The sequence below is a fragment of the Choloepus didactylus genome, chromosome 2 (assembly GCF_015220235.1).
Source record: "Choloepus didactylus isolate mChoDid1 chromosome 2, mChoDid1.pri, whole genome shotgun sequence".
NCBI classification, from domain to species: domain Eukaryota; kingdom Metazoa; phylum Chordata; class Mammalia; order Pilosa; family Megalonychidae; genus Choloepus; species Choloepus didactylus.
In genome coordinates this window covers 122,446,191-122,465,285 of record NC_051308.1, presented here as the reverse complement: position 1 = coordinate 122,465,285, position 19,095 = coordinate 122,446,191, and the positions used below count along the sequence as shown (strand labels likewise).

The 19,095-nt window shown below is 43.6% G+C and overlaps 1 protein-coding gene across 2 annotated transcripts; it reads right to left on the bottom strand.

The window, feature by feature from the left end:
• Positions 1 to 640: 640 nt before the first annotated feature.
• Positions 641 to 9,198, bottom strand: TRIM45 (tripartite motif containing 45). Of its 2 annotated transcripts, none has more exons than XM_037826269.1 (6): positions 8,423 to 9,198; positions 6,245 to 6,978; positions 4,773 to 4,902; positions 4,031 to 4,145; positions 1,964 to 2,090; positions 641 to 919 (listed from the first exon to the last, which is right to left on the bottom strand). In XM_037826269.1, exons 1-6 carry the CDS (start codon positions 8,911 to 8,913, stop codon positions 771 to 773), a joined length of 1,746 nt encoding a protein of 581 aa, XP_037682197.1. In that variant the 5' UTR covers positions 8,914 to 9,198; the 3' UTR covers positions 641 to 770. The 2 variants fall into 2 exon arrangements, with proteins under 2 accessions (XP_037682197.1, XP_037682198.1); XM_037826270.1 differs by having other exon boundaries at positions 8,626 to 9,198.
• Between the last annotated feature and the right edge of the window lie 9,897 nt (positions 9,199 to 19,095).

Here is a 19,095-nt window from a genome sequence, read left to right as displayed (position 1 = left end):
CTCTCAAAAATTCTCTTCAGCCTCTAACTGGTAAGAGGTCATGCTATCAGGGACAAAGCTTCTAGTTAAGTTCTTAGGTATATAAGCAAAAGCAAAGACTACTTACTAAAACAAAGAGGGTTGAGAGAGATGTGAGCCGGTATTAGAGAGCCTGGCAAGAGAAGTGCAACAAATTTATGAGGTTCTATTTCAACACCATTCACCTTTATGAAGATACTACATTGTATGCCTTTGACCAAATAGTAATCTTCCAGGCTCTGGGGTACGGGATGAACATGAAGTAGACAGGGAGGATGGAATGCCCACCTAAACAGCAAGATCACATTATAATGGTCAAAAAATTTAAAGTGTGCTAGCAGAAGTGGATAGGATTAAAAGAAGTTTTTAATTCTCAGGGAAATATCTAAATAAAAAAGGTTGCAATGTATCAGAAAATATGGAATAAACAACCCCCATGATTTCTAAGTTCCAACAGCAGGGACATCTCCATACCCATACAAAATAGAAAGGAGCCTCCCTTGATACGGAAAGAACATTTGCCAACCCACCTCTAGAGAAATGTAGTGATGGTCTCTTGTGCTGCACCAGCCACCAGTACAGTCAGTGAGTAACTCACAAAAAAAGCTCTTGAACTCAAATGTAAGATAAGGCACTTTATTTGTAATTCTACCATTTTCTTCAGAATTAATTAAGGCTTGGTTCCTCTGGTGATCTGAAGTTATTTATGTTGGCTGTAGCTTTAACAGGCTGACCTCATACCCAGAAAACCGTCAGAGTGCCACGGTCCTGAGAAGACTCCTCGATGTGCTCTGCCCACCTGTCAATGTGCATTCAGACTTCTCAGTAAACTTCCCACAGCAAGACCAGTGGGGACGGCCAGGGTGGCCTTTGTGTCCATGGCCACAGCCCAGATACCCACCTGCATGGTACAAAGAGGAGAGGGAAAAAAATGACAATTAGAGTGGGGTCTAGCAGGTGCCATGGAAATGAAACATCCTGACAACTTTCTGTAAGTGAAAATATCTAAGAAAAACCTGGCAAGAAGAACAAGCTCTCTGACTCGTCTGTAGTGAGGTCTCTCAAGACTGATCACAGCAACTCAATTAATGTTAGCTGAAGTTCTAAGAATAGTGTTCCAATTTGCCAACTAAAGGAGGTGAGCGGATTTGAATTTTAACTGAAAAATGATTTAAATAAAAAAGAATGGCAGAGAGACAGAAAGATTAGAGGATACCAAGGGCTAGAGGGAGGGGAGATTGGAGAGTTATTGCTTAATGGGTACAGAGTTTCTGTTTTGGGTGATAAAAGTTTTGGTAATGGATGGCGGTGATGGCAGCATAACACTGTGAATGTAATTAAGCCCACTGAATTGTACACTTAAAAAAGGCTTAAATAGTAAATTTTCTCTTACATATACATTACCACAATTTAAAACAATAAATTGAAAAAAAAGAAGGGTAGATTGGTGGAGTGGTAATCTGGTAGAAGGTGGATCTGTAAGTGTTTAGAAGAAGTGTACCCATAAAAGGGTACAACAGAATTATTTTAAAAAAAATTAGGTCTCTTACCTGACCTGGTCAAAAACAAAACAAAAAAACAGACCTTGTTCAATAGGTTCAATTCTTTAAGGTTTTAAAAGGCCCAGGATGATTTTACATTTTTTTATACTGCTCAGGCTGCTTCTGAAATCAAGAATCCCACAGAAGGTACAGGGCTTACAGGTTTGGTGAACTGTATCAAAGCAAAAAGAACTCAGAACTTTTAACATTTCAGTTGCAATTTTCAGAACAAAGAAGCTTTAAATGAAACTTTTAGCACAGTGGTATGTTTATATGCACAGACTATACTTCCTAGAGACTTCTGAGGATCCAGGGAGGCAGTGGAGGGGGTCGTCATTTGATGCCTACTGCTGGGGGACAGGCCCAGAGCGTAGTCACTTTCAAGAGTGTCTGGCCCTCCTTACCTGGCATTGTGCCACCACAAGCACAGCGAGCAGTTTTCTGGCCTCCGCTGGAGCAGAATGTGCAGCAGTGAAACACACCATGGTGTGGGCGGCTCTTTTTTCTCACGGTCACAGTAAATGGTGAACCCTTCAGTGTTGAGACCAAGAGCAAAGAACAGCACCTTATGAGTTAAGAGGGATGTGCTAAGCATCACTCTGTGCTAAACAAAGTGTAAGTCACATGGCCTGCCCTTGGAGGGACAAGGACAGCACTAGAGAAACAGAGACTAGGGTGCCACAAACTAACCCTGGGCTCAGCAGGTGGGGGAAATACAAATGCAGTCAAAGAATCCAAGCATTTCTAGCATGTACTTTACCCGAGATGCTAAGTACTAGCCATAGGCCCTGATCTTCTCCACATTGGGGAATACTCTGGACCCTGACAAAAGTCACACAGAATCAACTCCATGGTCAATGATACCTGTATGACCTGGGGCTTGCTTGTTCTTACAAACTGGGAGGAAAAGCAGAAGCCCATACCACAATCAGTTTGAGCTTTCTCCTCATGGATTCTGCTTCATTCTGGCCTTGCATGGTGTGGAAGCATGCAGAGCACTTGATACACTGGTCATCCCAATTTGTGCTTTTATGGGACTGACTTCTGTCTCTATCTTTTCAATTCTTGAGAAATCCTGGAAGTCATGAAGTGCCCCAACCACAAGGCTAGGGCATCTTGTGATCCCTTCTCCAATTTCTCAGCCATGTGCCTCTTCTCACATACTAAGCTAGCCTTTTTCCTTCCAATCCTCCATCCTGGACACATATGCTTACCACCCACTTTATTCAGCAGCTGTGTAGACATATGGAAGGAGGAAGCTAATTGTGTGTGGCTAGTAATTTTCAAATTAGTAAATCTTCCACCTGCCCCCTTTCCTTCAAGGGTTACTTTCATTCACTAATTTCTAGCCCATATTAAAAAGTAAATATTTACTGCTATGTGCCTGTCCCTGTATGAGAATCACATAGTCTGAGAAATCACAAACTAGAGAGCCTGGCAGCTTAGAAGCCTTTCAAGTGTTAAATTTCCCTTCTGTTCAAGAGTTTAAAATCTTACAAAACAACTTGGAATTCAAAGAAATGGGTTCAAATTCCAGTTTTGCCACAGACAGACAGTGACTTATGGTACGTTTGTTCTCTCAGTGTAGTTGGTAAAACGCAGATGGTAATCCTTGTGCCCCAGGGTGGTTGTGAAGAAAAGTGAAATAACATAAGCAAAAATACCTAACCCAGTGCCTGGCATACTATAAAAACAGGTAAGAAAAAAATGGCTATTGAATTTGAGTCTTCTTACTGCATAGACCACAAAGCCTAACATATCAGAACACTACAAGATATTTTACTGTCTTTGTCCGTATTGATTTCTGGTTGAGGGAAACCTCTCACTACTGGAATGTCAGCAGAGAGCTTCTGCTCAACATGTGAGTCTTACCCAATTTTTAAAAATTCATAATCTCTAAATAAGAAATTGCTTAGTGGAGGTGGTAGAGTAGCCATGGTAACAGATAAGCATGAATATAAAGCAGAGTAGGGAATTACATGGACAGATGGTTAGATAGGTGAATGGTCAGCTGAGAAGAGGGGAACATAAGCTTCCCATCGTCTTCCGGCAAATCCATGTCTGGTCACGGTCTGAACAAAGCTGAGAAATCCTCAACTAGGTTATATTTCTTGAATGTGTATGTTTGTCTGCTGGTAGATTGCCCCCAGGTGAACAATGCATCTTGCCAAAATAAAGAATTCAAATAAACTGACTGAGAGTGATAAAATACAAGCATAACTACAGAAGGTGAAACAGGGAGAGAGAGTTCTTATGGTCAGCAGCATTGTCTAGTGAAAATAAGAAGAGCAAAATGTGGGCCACTTCTAAAGTGAAGGGAAAAAAGAAAGAAGACAAGAAGAGAATCCTATCCAACCCCTCAATACAGCTGACCCTATGAGGAACGTCTCTGTCCACATCCTAAGACAGACCCAGTGTGGCCAGGGTGAAGTGGAGGAGCGCTGGGAAGTATGTACACAGGTCTCACTCACCTGCACGTGCTGCTCTTTGACACAGACCCGCACAGTATAGACCCCAGGTTCCCTGGGGGTGAAGTATACACAGTATGTTCCATCCTTGTTATCTTGGACCACTGTTTTGACAGGACTGGATGGAAATAAGAGTTCAGAAAGGAAAGCACTCACTCTTCTGTTGCCTATTATTTCAGGAAGGAAATTCTGTATCATTCCCTTTAATATTAATTTCAAATGTCCCCCACACAGGATGCCCCTTCCACTTGACTCAGAAGTAAATTTTATAATCAGATAAGCAATATAAATCCTAATTTAATCTGATATTCAGATGGATTCCCTGAAAATGTTATTGTGTTCTCCTCAATGGGCTTCTGTTCTATTTCTTTGCTTTGTCCTCCCACCTTCCTACTCCAATTCCAGAGAAATACAAATATGTTTCCAATATAATTTAATAGCAAAAATGGGGTTGAATTTGAGAAAGGTACCATTTAGTCTACCACAAAAGATTTTTCAATCTATTCAAACCTTGGAATGAAGAAAATCTGAGGGGCAGATAATACCTCTGAGAGAGAATTGTATATACGTATAAAACCCTCATAAGAAAACACTTCTGGTCCAATTGGTAATATCACATTATTTAATAGCATAATGGGTAGGTAAGATGTAACTACTGCAGTTATAGCTCTAATATTGAAAGAGACCTCAGTTGTCAGTTTGATCACAGCTTATTATCCATGACACCTAATTGTGTAATACAAACCAGTCTTTCTTATCTCTGGGGACAACAGCGACACGAACGTTGTCTCCTCCCCTGCCCATGCTCTCTCCTGCTGCATCCTTGCAAAGCAAGGTGAAAGAGGCTGTCTGTTTCTCACGGGCTCTGTGGAGCTCTGCAAAAGATAAACACTCAATACCCATCTCAAAGGCAAATTGCAGTGACTACATCCCAAAACCAGAAACCATCTTCCTTTTTCTCTTCAGAACAAAAAAAAAACTGTTTCCTGTTCACTGTAACCTCCCGCCCTCTCTCTCTTTTTCCCCTTCTGCCTCCCATTTCCCTCTTGAGAGTCCCTCCTGGTAAGCCTGGTTATCTCCTAGCAGCATCTGCTCCTGGGTCACAAAGGATCCTGAACCTTTACTTCAGCCCTAAGGAACTTTTAAAAATACTCAGTATGGATTTAAGTATTCAGAGAAGAAAACCTCTAGATTCTGGGAGAGGCTAGTAATCTCAAAACTACCCTCTCAGTTCCAGATACTGTTGGAAATAGGTTGGGGGTACAGCTGACCAGCTTGAACCCTTCATGTTGTGAGACCCTCCATAGCTAAGTGGATCATGCCAAGGTTTTGGGGTGGGGGGGACACCCAATAGCTACTGCCCCTAGGCCAGCATTCAGATGAAAGAGGGTTTCTTTAACCTGGGGTTCATGAACCACTAGGAGGTTTATGGAGAGGCTTCTGAAGATTCTCACAATCTTGTGAAATCATATGTCCACATTAGTAGGTGATTATGGGGGAGAGATCATTCCAAAGGGATCTATGACTTTCAAACAGTTAAGAATTTCCATACCAGAGTCAGGATGACTCTAGGACACGATTTTCCTGTCAGGACCAATCCACAAAATATATGGATTTCAGGAATAGAACACTGTGGTCAAAAGAGATAGTCCCCCACCCACCCACCACCACCAAACGAAGTATCTACCATATCCCTTTTCTAAATGCCAATGATGTAAGTGGTTTATGTGAACCAAAACGGGCACAGACAAAAGCAAACCACAATCTCATCTCCCTCACTCCTCTGGAATGCCCTACAGAATATGATCCAAGCAATTTGAGCCTGCCATGATCCTCTCTGAGCAAACAGACATTTGCCCTGCTCTAAAGTCAATGCTGTTATCTCTTACAAACACTGTCTCTCTTCTGTCATTTGACAGAAACAAAGTATGATCCTTGAGTTCCTTGGTAGTATTTACTTTTCTCAACTAGGAAAGGGTCAAGCCTCACCCCACTATTGGATACTAACTGTACACCTCCAACTCCTGACCAGAATAGATCAGAAAGAAAAGGGTAAGGAAGGGGGTCACTGCTCTTTAGATCAATAAGTCTCTCCTATGGTAAACTGGTTAGTAGGGGAGCTTCTCCTGGCTGAATGAAGGCCCATAAGCCATAAATCTGTAAACATCATGTCCCTCTGTCTAATGCTCTCTCAACCCTAATGGGATGCCTTCCTACCTTCTCCTTGAAGCACACACTTGGCTGGATCAACCTCTTTGGTATTGATGGCCCCAAAAACTTCATAGCCATGGCAGCGGCCTGCTTTCTCCTGAGGAGAGAAGCGTATCTTATCGTTTACTCCGGGATGGGCACTATATTCAACTTTGTTCAGCTTTGTGAGCCGTTCTACTACCACCCCCTTGGTGATGAGGATCTCCAAGTCTGAGCCACTGGTTAGCAAGTGCTCAGTGAACTCCACTCCAGTCCGCATGTCTGCCAGCAGCTGCTCCAGCTGTGCCTTCTGCAGCTGCAGAGAGTTTTCCTTCTGGACCCGAATGTCTTCCAGCTGCTTCAGCAGCTTGTCCCGATGTTCCTCAATGGCCTTGATGTAGCCCTCGGAGAATTTTCGCACATCAGCCGCCACAGCCTCCACTCGTTCCTGGAGAGAACTGTTCATCCCTTTGATCTGAGCCAGGGCTTCCTCCAGGGCCTCCACATGGGGCTGGGTGCCCTTGAGAAGTTCTCGCACGGAGTCCCCATGCTTGTGGATAACATTGCTGGTGAAGTCGTAGGGGTGCTCCCGGTGCTCCCCAACCACACAATCTCGGCACACCGGCCGGTCACAGAGCTCACAGAACAGCTTCAGCTCCTCTGCAGGGTGAGTAGGACACAGGATGGGTTTCCCAATCCGGCTGTAGCCTTTTAAGTCTTTTAGGTCCACCATGGTATGATAAGTCGTTTTCTTTTGCCGCCTAGAGGTAAGCAGTCAACAACAGGAAATTAGGGAACAACTCTAGCTGGGAAACAGTTTGGCAGAGAGGTTTTAAGAGCACAGGCTTTGAAATCAAACAAGTTTGCATCTGAATCCTTGCTCTAGCCTCTTCCTAACTGCATGACCTTCTCTGATTCCAGTTTCTCATCTGTACAATGGGTATAATATCTAGATGAAAGGGCTACTGAATGGAATAAAATGAGGGTAGTCTACGGTTCTGGGCTGGGATGTGACTTTGCAAAAGGCTGCAACACTAAGACTATCCCCAAAGAGTTAATTTGGCAAGTTGAGGCAAGAGTCACAGCCTGCTCCTACAGCTGAGAGCACAGTGTAAACCCAGCACCAACAGAAACTGTGTCAGACGGCACAGCAATAAACCCCAGGAAATTAAAAAGCAGCCAGCCCTGACAATAAGCTCCATCCAGCTCTCATCTAAGACTTTGGTAGGGCATTTCCTTTGACCAGTGCCTACATCACCCAAACCAGCAGGCTAGAATCTTCCTCAAGAAAGATTTCTGTAGCCCTCTAGAGATTCAGGGAAACCTATGGGAAATCATGGTGACTACTCAAGTTCCCCCTTTAGCACTATATCAGCTTGGAACTTACATCCCTACTCTGGCACCAGAAGAGTGGTCACAGAGAATGTACAGTCAGCTGTTTAGCTGGCAGCAAGACAGCCACAGGGACTATCTCATAATTACAGGCTAAAAATAGAAAAGAAAGTCGGAAGACTACTAACTTGTTCTATCCGTCAAGCCAGGAAACAAATAGACAACAGGACTTACTAATTTAGGCTAATGCTTTAAGACCTCCAGGGCACAAGGCAAAGGCTGATGTGGAGCCCAGCTAATCTGCACCCATAGAAGGCAGCATGGACTAGTAAAAAGAGCAGAGAATGCAGTCAGATCTGGATTTAAAACTCAGTTCTGTTACACTTACCTAACAGCTGAGACCTTGGCAAATTGCATATTGCAGACCTTCGGCATCCTTAATTAAAACAGTGCCTGCCTTTCCATAAGAGTTGGAAGGATCAAATGAGATAGAGGGAAAGGACTATGCTATTATATTCATTCTCTGTATTCCAACACATGGTATAATTATTCACCACACAATTGATGAAGAAAGCTGTGAATGTGCTTTGTAAAACGAAAAAGACTATGCAAACCTTGATTGCTATTATTACTACAGGTATGATATCAGGCTGCAGGGATTTATTACTCTTCTAGAGCATTTGCTCTATAATATCTAATATTATTATATTATAATATTATATAATATATAATATATTATATATTATATAATATAATAATAACATATTGTTATTTGACCTTCAATGCTATTTGAGAAAGCTTTCTTTTCCATCTCTGTTTTGACATCACTGTACTCCTCTCTTAGCCACACCAGGTGGGGTATCCCATCTTTACCTATGAGCCTGGCAGCAGAAGTGGCAGAGATTGGCTTTGCAGGTCTGACACCTCTTCTCCACTTCCCTGTCACTGCACAGGTCACACACCAGGCCCTGGCCTTCCCCACGCAGACTCTGGAGCATCACATCGTTCATGGCCAGGTGGTCTATGGTTAAATCCTTCACTCCACCCATGGGCAGGTCCACTTGAGCATCACATACCGGACAGAGGATACCAATCTGCGGCTGCAGACTGCGTGGCTTGAGGTCCTGGACCACTGACCCCTCAGAGCTCGTGTCAGAGTCTCCCCCTCGGAGGTCCACAACTGAGAAGGGTTCCAGCTGCTCCAGACAAGTGGTGCAAACGGTGTGCAAACAAGGCAAAAGCCTGGGGGCTTTGAAAAGCCCCATGCACAAAGGGCAGTGAGTCTTGCCTGAGTTCCCAAGTGCAGTCCCATTGGGGGCTTTAATCACGAAGCCCAGCAGCGGCTGCTTCTTGTTTTCTGACATATTCCCCACGATTGTGCCCAGGATCAGAAAAGGCCCTGGACAGTTCTATAATGAAGTAGTAGGTGATTAAGTCCATCCAAAGAGAAAGATACCAGAACTTGAAGAGAGACCACAGGGACTCTCTCATCGGCAAATAAAAGAGCAAAAGAGGTTTCTCAAAGAAACCACCCACAGATCTACTCAGGAGGGTCCCCTCCTTTTCATGGCATCCCATACCAGACACACCCACGCCCTTCTCTGCCCCCCAAGTGCTTCTCCCTTGATGCGCTTCCAGGCCTAGCCCTGAGCTAGTCCTGCTGCCAACTCCTAGAACCCCACACCTCCCACACCCTCCAGTGCCACGCTCTCCCACTCCCTGGCCACTGGCCTCCGCCCGACACACGACAAGCGCCTCCCTCCCCGCGTCCCGTTTCCTGCGTGTGAGCTGCGGGGTCCTCACTCTCCTTTCCTCTACCCGGCCCCCCGCCGAGGGCACGCGGCGTGGGACAGAGCGGCGAGCACCCGCCAGCCCTCAGCGGCCACCGCCTCCCCGCGCCTCTGCCCAAAGTGCCCGAAAACTCTCGCCCCTCCTCGCACCAATCCCAGCCCGGATCTACTCAGGAGTATCCAATCACCGTCCGAGAGGGGCAGCCTTTGCCGCTTCGGGCCCCGCCGCCCTCCAGAGTGACAGCACCAAGAGCCAATAAGTTTTGGAGATTCCACATCTTCGCCTGTCCACTCATGCGGCCGGGAGAGCCAAGCTATGGGCCGAGGACGGGCGCTCAGTTCCCCGGCGAGGAAAAGAGCGAGGCTGAGAGTGAGACGCATAGTATAACTAGCGTCATCATTTTTACGAGGACTGTTCCGCTCTCTATCTCTGTGGCGACCAGAGAGGCCTCACGACCACTTAAAAAGCGGCGCTTAGTCACAGGGACAGCCTCCTTTCAGCTCTGGGATTGGTCTCACGAGCCCAGGACGAGGCTCTCCCATTGGTGGGTGGCGTTGTCTTTTGGCTCGGAACGCTCTTAGCCCAGAGCTTGCTGGGAGTTGTAGGAAAAGGAGGTTTCCTCATTCTGGAGGCAAGAGACTTTTCTCCTTGACGCCGGTGGTGTGAGCTTGCGAAGCTCTACTCTTGACTTCTGAGCTTGTATTAGTTCATGAATTATTCAGGCGTAGCCTGTGTGTTGCAAGATCTCCTCCTTGCTGCTTGCTCGCTCCTGGCGTTTTCCGGGGGTAAGGGCGCCTCAGGCTCTGGTTCTTGGGATCAGTTAGAGAGAGCCGCTGAACCGAGGTCTAGAACCAAGGGCTTCTTTTTGCCAGCCCCAAGGAGCTCAATTTTCGATTTCCTCGGGCTTGAGAAGCCATTATTTCACCACAGGGAGGTGGGGAGCGGAGTGGGGGAGGAGGTGACCAAGGGCTAAAGATTTATCATCCATAATTCTACAATTATGTGTAACAGAAACAGCAAGTTTGTCCTCTTTTTATCAGTCATTCAAGGAGGGCTTGCTGTCCGCCCTTGACTAGTCACAATAGGGCAATGAAGTATGTCAGAGGGGTAGGCCCTTTGTGGGTTCACAGACTAGCTGGGAAGATGCACACATCTGGCACCCTTAACTTCATAATTTCTTGGCCTCCTTACCTGAAGTGTCCTTACCAGGAGTCTACTGATTCGTCCATATAGGGGCTTTGCTGCACCTGTAATCTGGGACCCATGTCTTCAAGATTCCCAAAACGATAATTCCCTAGCTCCTTACCTTTCAACTGTTTTCATTATCTTTAGTCCCTTAGGCCTTTCCAACATGGGGGACTGTTCCACTGCTTTCTTCGTTCATGACCTTCCCTACTTGATTTGGACCCAATAGTCAGCTGTTTCATTGATGTCTTCATTATTCATTTCCTGCTATAGGAACAGCCTAGAACCTAAGGTGAGATCTAAGAAAAAAGAGAAATGATGACTCCGGAATATTAAAAAAAAAAAAAAAAACCTTTAAAATTATAAAAAGGAATGTTTGGCTGTTTCCAAAATATAATAAGTCACTGAGTCAAATGCCACTTAATCTTTATATGCAAATTGCATATAGTTTACAAAAGTAAACTTGCCTACAAAGGTCTTAAAATACCCCTACCTAGATTTCTTCAGCCTCTTGTCCTTTTCCATAACTACCCTGACTCAGAATCTGCTCTCTCCACACCAGAGTCCTGGAGAAAGTCACCAAAACTGTGTGGATTTGGGTTTGCTATATATTCTTGCTCTGAACGTCACTTTGATCGTCCCTGATGTTTGGGATGCTTTGCTTCATCTCTTATTCATGCAGGATCACATTCCCCAAGCTTCTCTTGTTTAAGAAGTGCTGTATAATTTACATGTGCATTATCTCATTTAATCTTCTAACAGCTTTGTGAAGTGATCATTGTATACATATTTTACAGGGGAAGAGACTGAGTCTCAGAGGTCTGGTGGCCAGTCCAAGGTAACACATCTGGGACTTGAACTCAATCTTAGGATGCCAGGTCTAGGATTCTACCCCAATCACCGCTACCCCTTCCTTTCCCAGCTTATTAAGCATAAAATCCTTCACATACTGAGCAGGTAAATGCCTCTAATCAAGTGAGAAAAACAAGACCATCTAGAGAACTCCCTCACCTTTCTACTTAAAACTCTGTGATTCTTCACACATCCTCATACGTTTCCCAACTGTCTGTCTCCTATTCCAAGGTTAAACCCTTAATACCTTTGCTCTTTATCCCAGTACCTCCTGCATCCTAGTTTCCTTGCTCCTCCCACATTTTCAATCAATTAACTCTCCCTTTACCCAGCTCCCCTCCAAGTTATTGAACTTTGTGACTCTCATTACTACATTTCTCAAAAGAGTAGTTCCCTTCTCTTCTTTCATCACCATCTTCTTATCTTTATCACCACTCATATATTCCTTCCCCTTACAAACTGGCTTTTGACTCCTCTCTCCTGGTGAAACTTTTGTCTTGTAGATCACAAGTAACCTTCTAATGATAACACTGGCCCTTCATCAATACACAATCTCTTTAATATTCACCATTATTATGTACTTCCTCACCCTTAAAACTTGCTTCCTCCTTGACTTCTGAAATGCTCCCAGGCCATCTGATCTCTTGGGCTGCTTCTCACATTCTCCTTCCTCATTGATTCCCCTTCCTCAACTTTATTCCCTACCTTTCTCTCTATAGTCCTTCTTCTGCAGATTATTCCCAGAACTACACTTCCAGTAACACCCTCTTCCCTGAGCCTTATTCACAAACATCTGCTGTATCTCTGCACTGAATACGTACCTATTACCTCAAACCCTATATATTTTAAACTTCATTGAACTTCTTTGTTCACTTAACTGTGCTATCTGAATTTTCCTAATGCGTTTTCTTGAGGGTATCATCATTCTCACTTCCCTCTAACCTGAAACTGTATAGTGCTCCTGGCCTCCATTCTCTTTTTCCATATCCAGGCAGGCACCAATTTTTTTCTTTCCTTTCCCACTGCCAGCACCTTACAGCATATTATTTTTAGTCTGAGACAGGATTTTATTACCCTGGCCTCAATTATTCTAAATTATTCCTTGCCCTCCCATTTTTTTTTTTATTTCAATGCACTCTACATAGTTCTTCCAGATTAATTGTAAAAACATGGTTCTGTACAAGTCAGTCTCCATTCTAAAAATTTCAGTAACTCTCCATCTCCATAGGGTATAATCTAGATCCCTTAAAACTGGTTCTTTAGTCATGTCATAAACGTTGCCAAGCACATTTCCTGGTCTTTACCAATTTGTCGACATCATTCTCTTTCCTTTATTATTTAAATCTACCCTGCCTTCCATGTCAGACCTGCTTCATACTACCTCCTTGAACTTTCCCTGTTATTTCAAGACTCCTTGTTTGAGGTCAATAGCTCTTACTGTCTATACTTCTCACTTTGCAGTTTGTGCTACGTTGTACTGTTTTTAAGTGCTCTATTATGTGTCTAAATGTATGTGTGTACGTATGTATGTGTATTCCTATCTATCTATAGCTATCTATCTATCTACCTACCTATCTATATTTTCTCTTTCTTAGTTGAAAACCCACTGGCAATCAGCCAGTGTGTACTCAGTAGGCTTTTAATAAAGGCTTATTACTGATGAGGGAGAGAATGGTGATCTCAAATAATGAGAGAACAGTACAGAACTCCATACAATCAAGAGTTTTTGTGGATAGTACAAACCATAAATGCTATGGGATGAGATCACAGGATGAGGGAGAATTTGTTAAGGATGCTCCTTTTCCAGAATTAGTTCAGTGTTTGCTTCCATGTCCACCCACTGCTACATCTCTTTGGGAACTCCAGACAGCAGACGGTTACAGGGAATTCCAGAAGTCATGGGATGAGAGGAACAGGGCTGATGAAAGTGACCAGGGCCCATCAAGTTGTCTAAAGAGCTTCAGCCTGTCCCTGATATGCAAGAAGAAGGTAGTGAAGGCAAGAAGGCCAGGAAGGGAGGGTGACCCATCAAGAAATCAGGCAGGTCTGGATTGGACATTTTCCTCGATCAGTACCACCAGACACTGAGTGAATACATGGAAAGAGAACCCGAGAGCTATGTCAGACTTACCCTTCACCATCACACGTCTCTCTGTCAGTCACTATCTTTCCTCTTCCCTTATTTAAAAGGAATAAAAATATTTTCTCCTAAGACTTGTGAACTGAAGCCCAGCCCTACCTGCCTCTTCTTCCTTTTGCTTTCCTCTCTCCTGCTCTATCATCAGCCCTTCCTTTATGATGGCTCAGTCTTTCAGTTCATAACTGTGCCAGTTTGAATACATTGTGTCCCCCAAACGCCATTATCTTTGATGTAATCTTGTGTGGGCAGACATTATCAGTGTTGATTAGATTGTAATTCTTTGAGTGTTTCTTTGGAATGTGCCCCACCCAGCTGTGGGTGATTACTCTGATGGGATAATTTCCATGGAGGTGTTGCTCCGTCCATTTGGGGTGAGTCTAAGTTGACCAGTGGAGCCATATAAATGAGCTGACATAACAGAAGGAACTCTGTGCAGTGCAGCTGTGAGTGATGTTTGAAGAGGAGCTACAACTGAGAGGGACACTTTGAAGAATGCACTGGAACTGAGAGAGGAGCTTCAGCTTACAGAGACATTTTGGAGACGGCCTTTGAAAGCAGACTTTTGCTCTGGAGAAGCTAAGAGAGGACAAACGCTCCAAGAGCAACTGAGAGTGACATTTTGGAGAGAAGCTGAAGCCTAGAGAGGAATGTCCTGGGAGAAAGCCATTTTGAAACCAGAATTTGGAGCAGACGCCAGCCACGTGCCTTCCCAGAAGACAGAGGTTTTCTGGACACCATTGGCCATCCTCCAGTGAAGGTACCCGATTGCTGATGTGTTACCTTGGACACTTTATGGCCTTAAGACTGTAAGTGTGTAACCAAATAAACCCCCTTTTATAAAAGCCAATCCATTTCTGGTGTTTTGCATTCCAGCAGCATTAGCAAACTAGAACAATAACCATGCTTCAGTCTCTCCCTCTGCCTTACATCCCTCTCTAACTTCTGATTTCTCTCTCACTCTTTTTAGTCAAGTCTCTTGAAAGGAATAGTCTACATTTGCTTCTCTGATTCTCCTCCAATTTACTCCTGAATGCAATGCAGTGTGGTTTTTTGCTTTCACCATTCTTCTGAAATTGCTTTTGCCAAAGTCACCAATTACTTCTTACTTCCTAAATTAAAGGGTACTTTTTGAGTTCTTAGCTGTCTGAATCTGATGTAGCTTTTGGCATTGGCAACTTCTCCTTGAAGATTTCTTTTCCCTAGATTTCCATAACACTATTCTTGGTTTCCATTCTACTTCTTGTTTCTCTGATCACTCCTCTTTCTTCCTGGCTCTTAAATGTTAACTATTCCCCAAGGTCCTTGGTCCTTTTTAATCCCCCTCACTCTTCATCCGCCCTTGGTTGTTGTGGGGTTTGAAGGTAAGGTATGTAAAGCACCAGTCTGTTTGTTACATGGTGGCTCCTATTCCTGTAATCATTATGAGCTGTATCATGTCTCCCATATTTGCTTCCTCCTTTCCATCCCCATGATCCCTGCTTGGTAAGTTCAAGTTCTTATCATACTTTGCCTGGATTACTAATCAGTGTTCTTATTTGTAGTCCATTCACCATATTACTGTTAGTGATCTTCCTGAAATTTCAATTCAGCATGGTCTTCAGCGGCTCTTAAGTACATTCATTTATTCAAAATATTCTTTGAGCACCTGGAACATGTTTTCCCCAGATATTTTCATGGTTTGCTCCCCACTAGAATTGTAAGTTTCATTAGGACAGGGACTTGTGGCTATGTGCCAGGCACTGAAGAAGCATCATTGAGTAGAATCAGCAGAAATCCCTGCTCTTGTATGACTTGTCTTCTAGTAGGAGAAATAATCAATAAATATTAAATGCAATAACTAAGTAAAAAAAGAAAATGTTTTAGAATGACAGAAGTGCTATGGAGAAAAATAAAGCAGAATGAGGAGGATTAGTAGTGTGGGGAAGGAGTGTTGCACGTTAAATGGATTGCTCAGGATAAATATCATGGAGAAGGTGATATTTTAGCAAAGGCTTGTAGAGATGAAGGAATGACCCATGTAGATGTTTGGGGAAAAGGTAGTTCAGCTGAAGGAACAGCTAGTGCTTGCTGAGACAGGTGCCTGCCTAGCATGTTTGAGCAAGAGCTTGCGGGCCAATATGGCTGGAGCAGCATGAACAAGGGGAGAGTAGTAGGATGTGACTTGAGAAAACTCCACGTCTTAGAGTGATACATTTATAAGGTTTGCCACGACACCACCACTGCCAGTCCACCCAACCTCATTTTTTGCACTTCTCTACCCCAGAATGCACCCAGTGCTTTAGTCTTCTTTTACGACTGTACACACTACTTGCTCTGTTTAGGGCACCCTGCACACTCTTCCCTACCTAGATAATTCTTATTTTTCAAAACTCAGTCCAGATATCATCTCCTCTAAAAAGCCTCCACTGACCAAGTCTTCATTAGGTGCTGCTTTTATGTGCTATCTGTGGTACTTTGTGATGACCTCCATCAAGTCTTTAGCATTCTGAATTTCAAGATTCTATTGTGGAAGATGACAGCTAGGTAAGACAGGGCAAAAATACACCTCCGTGAAGAACACTAGATAAAAACCAGAAAGTGACCCAGAATACCAGTTTTAGCGATGTGCTAGCTGGAAAAGGTCTTCTAGTTCCACAAAGGCCGTATACTTGGTGAAACCGGGAGTCTGCATTCTGAAACGAGTAAGCTGGCTGGAAGACACGCAGCCGCGCGGTGGTCTGGGAAAGCCAGGGTTTGGCATTTGGAGACCGACTGGCTCTTTTTTTAAATAAAAAAAAAAGGGAAAAACCCAGGAGTGGCTGCAGCTGCGATAGTGGGAACCAAGCAGTAAAACACAGCAAGAGGGGGCTGGGCCAGCCTCTCAGTGTCTGGCCTGGAAGGTAGCCCGCTGCAGATACCCTTGGGGCTGGGGGAATGGAGGGGAGATCGGAGGCAGAAAGGAACCCCATGGCTAGAGGGCTGGATAAACTCCTGCCTGAGGCCGTGCCCACAGCCCAGAGCCCCACCAGTTGTCCCGGAGCTGGGAAGGAGGAACTGTGCGAGGAGGGGGGTGTGGAGACGCCCCATTCGGTCACCTTTGCATCAGGCTGAAAGCACCCCGGCATGGCCCGGCATCCCGGGGCTTCCTTTGAGGGATGGTGCACACTGGTGACATAGCATGACATTCCCTTGGCAGAGGTCTTAGAAGATCGCAGCTGGGCAGGGGGACCTGCTTGGAGAACCCAGGGACACTATGCCAAGTCCGGTGGTTTGTGGGACAGTGAGAGAGAGGGTCTGGGGCTGAAATTAAATGAAGGCTTAGACTCTTGCAGTGGCCTTGAATCCCTGGGAACCTGGGGGATTTGAGTATTAAAACTGTCCTTCCTCCCTGGCCACCTGTACACATGCCCCACATTCAGGGCAGATGGCTCCAACAACACACCCAAACTGAGTTCTCCAACTGAACCCCACAAGAATCATTTCCCCACACACCACGGGAACAAAGTTGAGAACTGACTTGAGGGGTATAGGTGACTCACAGACGCCATCTGCTGGGTAGTTAGAGAAAGTGTATGCCACCAAACTGTGTTTCTGAAAAATTAGATAGGTATTTTTTTTTTTTTTACAACTTGAAAGAACCCTATCAAGCAAAGCAAATGCCAAGATGCCAAAAACAACAGAAAATCTTAATGCATATGATAAAACCAGACGATATTGAGAATCCAACTCCAAACACGCAAATCAAAATTCGGAAGAGACAAAGTACCTCACACAATTAATCAAAGAACTACAATCAAGGAACGAAAACATGGCAAAGGTTTTAAAGGACATCAAGAAGACCATGGCCCAGGATATGAGCGACATAAAGAAGACCCTAGAAGAGCATATAGAAGACATTGCAAGAGTAAATAAAAAAATAGAAGATCTCATGGAAATAAAAGAAACTGTTGGCCAAATTAAAAAGACTCTGGATATTCACAATACAAGACTAGAGGAAGCTGAACAACATCTCAGTGTCCTAGAAGTCCACAGAACAGAAAATGAAAGAACAAAAGAAAGAATGGAGAAAAAAATCGAAATGGATCTCAGGGATGCGATAGATAAAATAAACCATCCAAACGTAAGACTCATTGGTATCCCAGAAGGGGAAGAGAAGGGTAAAGGTCTAGAAAGAGTATTCAAAGAAATTGCTGGGGAAAACTTCCCCAACCTTCTACACAATATAAATACACAAAGCATAAATGCCCAGAGAACTCCAAATAGAATAAATCCAAATAAACCCACTCTGAGACATATTCTGATCAGACTGTCAAATACTGAAGAGAAGGAGCAAGTTCTGAAAGCAGCAAGAGAAAAGCAATTCACCACATACAAAGGAAACAACATAAGACTAAGTTGTGACTACTCAGCGGCCACCATGGAAGCGAGAAGGCAGTGGCATGACATATTTAAAATTCTGGGAGAGAAAAATTTCCAACCAAGAATACTTTATCCAGCAAAACTCTCCTTCAAATTTGAGGGAGAGCTTAAATTTTTCACAGACAAACAAATGCTGAGAGACTTTGCTGATGAAAGACCTACCCTACTTCAGATTCTGAGGGGAGCCCTGCTGGAGGAGAGACAAGGAAAGGAGAAAGAGATATAGGGAATTTTAACAGACATATATAGTACCTTACATCCCAAATCACCAGGACACTGACTTTTCTTTAGTGATCACAGATCTTTCTCGAGAAGGGACCATAAGCTGGGACATAAAACAAGCCTCAAGAAATTAAAAAAAAAAAAAAAAAAAACATTGAATATACTCAAAGCACATTCTCCAACCACAATGGAATACAAATAGAAGTCAATAATTTTTGAACTGTAACTCCACTGTTTACTTCCTACATGATATAAAATACACAAACTCTAAGGACAAATCAGTGGTTTTGAACTCAATGTAAAATATGTAATTTTAGACAACTACATAAAGGTGGGGGAATGGAGGAGTATAGGAACATAGTTTATGTGTCCTATTGAAGTGAAGGTGGTAGCAAAGAAAAACAAGATTGATATGGATTTAAGAGGTTAATTCTAACCCCCACAGTAAACACAAAGAAATTATCAGAGAATATAACCATAGAGATGAAAAGTAGAGTTTGGGTTAAGAGAAATGGGGGAAGGGGCAATGGGGAGTTAAGAAACGAGTGTAGGGTTGCTGTTTGAGGTGAAGGGAAATTTCTAGTAATGGATGATGGGAAAGAGCATTACAACATTCAAAATGTGATTAGTCCCACTAATGGAAGGCTAGGGAGGGGGTGGAATGGGAAGATTTAGGCTGTATATATGTCTCCATAATTGAAAAAAAAAAAAAAAAAAAAAAAGAAAGCCTAAATAGATGACAATTGAATGCCAAGGATGATCTTGGATGGGATTGGAGGATAGAGGACAGGTGGCTCAAAGGGACACAGTTGAGACATAAGGAAAAGGAAATATAGAATGTAAGCTTCATACCATTGTTGAATCTCTTGTACTTCTTAGCTGCACTTAATGGGATTGCATAAAAGAATGTTCTTGTTGATGGGGACTGTATATGTGAATTGTAGTGTACATTCAAGGA

What these genes read in the sequence shown, in the direction of transcription:
- TRIM45 (XM_037826269.1), bottom strand. Translation starts at nt 8,913, where the DNA reads ATGTCAGAAAACAAGAAGCAGCCGCTGCTGGGCTTCGTGATTAAAGCC. An exon ending in TTCTGCTGCCAGGCTCATAG is followed by an intron (nt 6,979 to 8,422) that starts GTAAAGATGGGA and finishes GCTTACCTCTAG; the next exon opens with GCGGCAAAAGAAAACGACTT. An exon ending in TTGTGGTGGCACAATGCCAG is followed by an intron (nt 920 to 1,963) that starts GTAAGGAGGGCC and finishes TGTACCATGCAG; the next exon opens with GTGGGTATCTGGGCTGTGGC.